Source organism: Triticum aestivum, chromosome 2D, assembly GCF_018294505.1.
Source record: "Triticum aestivum cultivar Chinese Spring chromosome 2D, IWGSC CS RefSeq v2.1, whole genome shotgun sequence".
Lineage (NCBI taxonomy): Eukaryota > Viridiplantae > Streptophyta > Magnoliopsida > Poales > Poaceae > Triticum > Triticum aestivum.
The window spans coordinates 636,320,590-636,323,539 of NC_057799.1; the positions used below are offsets into that span (position 1 = coordinate 636,320,590).

Below are 2,950 nucleotides of genomic sequence, written 5' to 3' on the forward strand. Positions count from 1 at the left end.
ATGTAGCTTGTTGGTACGTGGTTGAAGTACATCTAACAAGAAAGCTATTCTCAAAACACGGAATCACTACATTATTTTGCACAAATCATGTCATCCTTCTAGCATTATTTTGATACAAAATCTTCATGCTATTTTTCGTGCACAATGTTATCGAAATATCATTTGATTCTTTTGCTAGAAAAACTTATCAGAAGCACCTTTTCTAGATTGACTTATTAGTTCGCTATAAGCTTGTGGTGTATTAAAAATAGAACACAGAAACAAAAGGGGATGAAACGAGCTTTGATTTATTTGGGAAGAAGACTCAATTCTTGATATTTAAGGAATATTCGCTTTCGGCGAATTGATGGGTTCCGGTTCCACTTTTTTGACAACTAAACACCAGAACGAGGGCCAGTAGCGGGTTGGACCCGTTCCATTCCACCCCATGACACAAACCAAACACACCCCAATATAATATACTAGATCTCTACTCTGAAACTTCATATTGATCTCCCTCCGTTTTACAATATTATACTGGCTAGATAGCAACGGTAGCCGCTCTCATCTCATCTTTTTGTCCAAGTTTTGTATTTAGAAAAGACGTATGCGTGTAGAAAAATGATGAGTATATGCAAATATTGTAGCAACAATTTAACAAGCAGTTGATCTCATATTTCTGGACTTTGCAGGTTCGTCGTCATGTCGCCGAGAGATACGGGCTCGTCTTTCTTCCGTAAGGGCAAGGTGTGGCATCCAGACATGGGATCCGCTGTGGTGTCATCCAGCGGGTACCACCAGATTGTGCTGGATGGCTACTCGGACACCGAGCACACCCCAACTGGCAAGAGCATCGATTCAGTCCCCTTCACCATCGGAGGATACCGCTGGGTTCTCAAGTACTACCCCAAGGCTCTTGCCCGGAGACCGCCGATTTCATATCAATTCTCGTTTCCCTCGACCAGGAGATCCTGCGGCCAGTGAAGGTTCTGCTCAAATTTTCTTCCAAGCTTCAGTATTTCTCATTGAACCTGGTTGTGCCGACACCCCTTGCCGAAGCCCGAACGTTTGTCTTCTCTAGCGGTCATATGGTTCTGGGGTTTGACAAACTTATCAAAAGAATTGACTTTGAAAAGTCGCGTCTCATGGGAAATAATCATATCACCATACAGTGTGACATCAACGTCGTCGCGGACACCGGCGTCCCCGCACCGCTTCTTGAAGAGGTCCCACCATCTGATATACGACAGCATATTGCTGATCTCTTGTTGAGCAAGGAAGGTGCTGATGTGACATTCCAGGTTGGTAGCGAGAAGTTCACCGCCCACCGTGCATACTTGCTGCCCGATCTGCTGTCTTCAAGGCGGAGCTCTTTGGCTCCATGAAGGAGGGTGGCACTGCATATGTCATACAGATAATTGACATGGAAGCAAAAATGTTTGGCGCCATGCTTAGTTTCATCTACACTGACTCGTTGCCCAAGATGGAGACAGATAGCATGGACAAAGGAGAGGTGTCGGAAGGCAAAGGAGAAGAATCAATGTGGCTGCAATCCTTGGTTGTTGCGGCAGATAGATATGATATCCTGAGGATGAAATTGATATGCGAAAACAAGTTGCGAGAGTGCATTGACGTGAGCACGGTGTCTGGCATTCTAACTCTAGCTGAGCAGCACGATTGCCCTGGGCTGAAGGAGGCATGCTTGGAGTTCCTCAAAATTCCTACAAATTTAGAGAAAGTATTGATGGCTGATGGCCTGGACCATATAGTTCGAACCTGCCCCTCCCTTGTCAAGGAGCTCCTGTCCAAGTTTGCTTCCTAAGCTTCGCTACAATGGTTTGTTGTTGCTTACATTTATTCTGATCAAAGTATCTTGTGAAGTAGGATGGAAGTGCTTTCTTATTTGTCTTGCATTTGTATTTCACTTTTGTCGGATTATGTGCCTATAGGAGTATGTTGACTGAGAAAGACACTTTTAATAATTGCATAAATTATGTCCTTTTGTCTTTGTGAAGATACATACTGATAAAAACCAGAGGACCAATAAGCTACGCATTGCATTTGATCTTTATCTGTAATGCCCGAGGCCTCTACTGAATTTTTAATGTCCTGCTCAGACTTTGTGAAACCATAACCTGAGGACTAATATGTTCCAGATGCTGTTCATATTTATTTCCATATGATGTTTATTGCCAAACCACCAAATTCACACATGCTCAATGATCTCCTATCTTTTGTAAATACGATCTACCAGAGATCTCATGTTTCCTATTATGTCCACATTTCATTTATGTGCAATGTGTCATTTTTTTCCATGAACTTGGCTAGCTGGTCTTCTAATCCTATCTTTATTTTTGTGTGTGAAGAAAATCATCATCAGTTTCCCAAGGAATGATTATGATGGCTTCTGGACCAAGTACTTCATGAATATGCATAGTTTTAGGCATGATTATGTGATTGGTATTCCCTTTTCTGTAAACTATCAGCCGTGCTATGTTAACTGTGGAGTATCAAATATGCACTGTGATTCAGTTATAAGGTATAGTTCTTCTTCTTTGGAGCAATGTTTTTTTTTGTTGCTGAACATTAGCATGGTTTCGTGTGGCTTAGAGCCTATTTGAGTGGCTTGTTGCACGGACAATGGGTCATTAGGCCATATCTTTTTTTCTGGAACTTCCCTTTCCCCTGGATAGGAAGTTCTGCTCTCATTTCACAGTTTGTTAAACAGTCATCATGGACATCGTGAGAAGAATGTCCTGCAATATCTTGTACGAGTACATAGGTTTGTCTTAACTCCAATCCTCCTGTACACGCTGATTGATCAAACCGTGATGCCTTAAAAAATGAATTTTGTGATGCTTCTTGGTATGGCAGGCACTGGCTGAACCGTGACGCCTAGCATATCAAATAGGATGCGGCATTGTAGGGTTTATTAGGGATCGCAGGATGCGGAGTGTTGGTTCTGAAAGAA

At 42.4% G+C, this 2,950-nt stretch overlaps 1 protein-coding gene across 1 annotated transcript; it reads left to right on the forward strand.

The window, feature by feature from the left end:
• Positions 1-681: 681 nt before the first annotated feature.
• Positions 682-2,491, forward strand: LOC123050627 (BTB/POZ and MATH domain-containing protein 1-like). The gene is made up of 3 exons (XM_044473391.1): positions 682-878; positions 1,061-1,280; positions 1,343-2,491. Exons 1-3 carry the CDS (start codon positions 682-684, stop codon positions 1,799-1,801), a joined length of 876 nt encoding a protein of 291 aa, XP_044329326.1. The 3' UTR covers positions 1,802-2,491.
• Positions 2,492-2,950: the final 459 nt, after the last annotated feature.

Excerpts from the sequence above, each read along its gene's own strand:
- LOC123050627 (XM_044473391.1), top strand. The coding sequence starts at position 682 with ATGTCGCCGAGAGATACGGGCTCGTCTTTCTTCCGTAAGGGCAAGGTG. Across the intron at positions 879-1,060 it reads GGATACCGCTGGGTTCTCAA|CGGTCATATGGTTCTGGGGT; the intron begins GTACTACCCCAA and ends TGTCTTCTCTAG. Across the intron at positions 1,281-1,342 it reads GTGCTGATGTGACATTCCAG|GCGGAGCTCTTTGGCTCCAT; the intron begins GTTGGTAGCGAG and ends GCTGTCTTCAAG.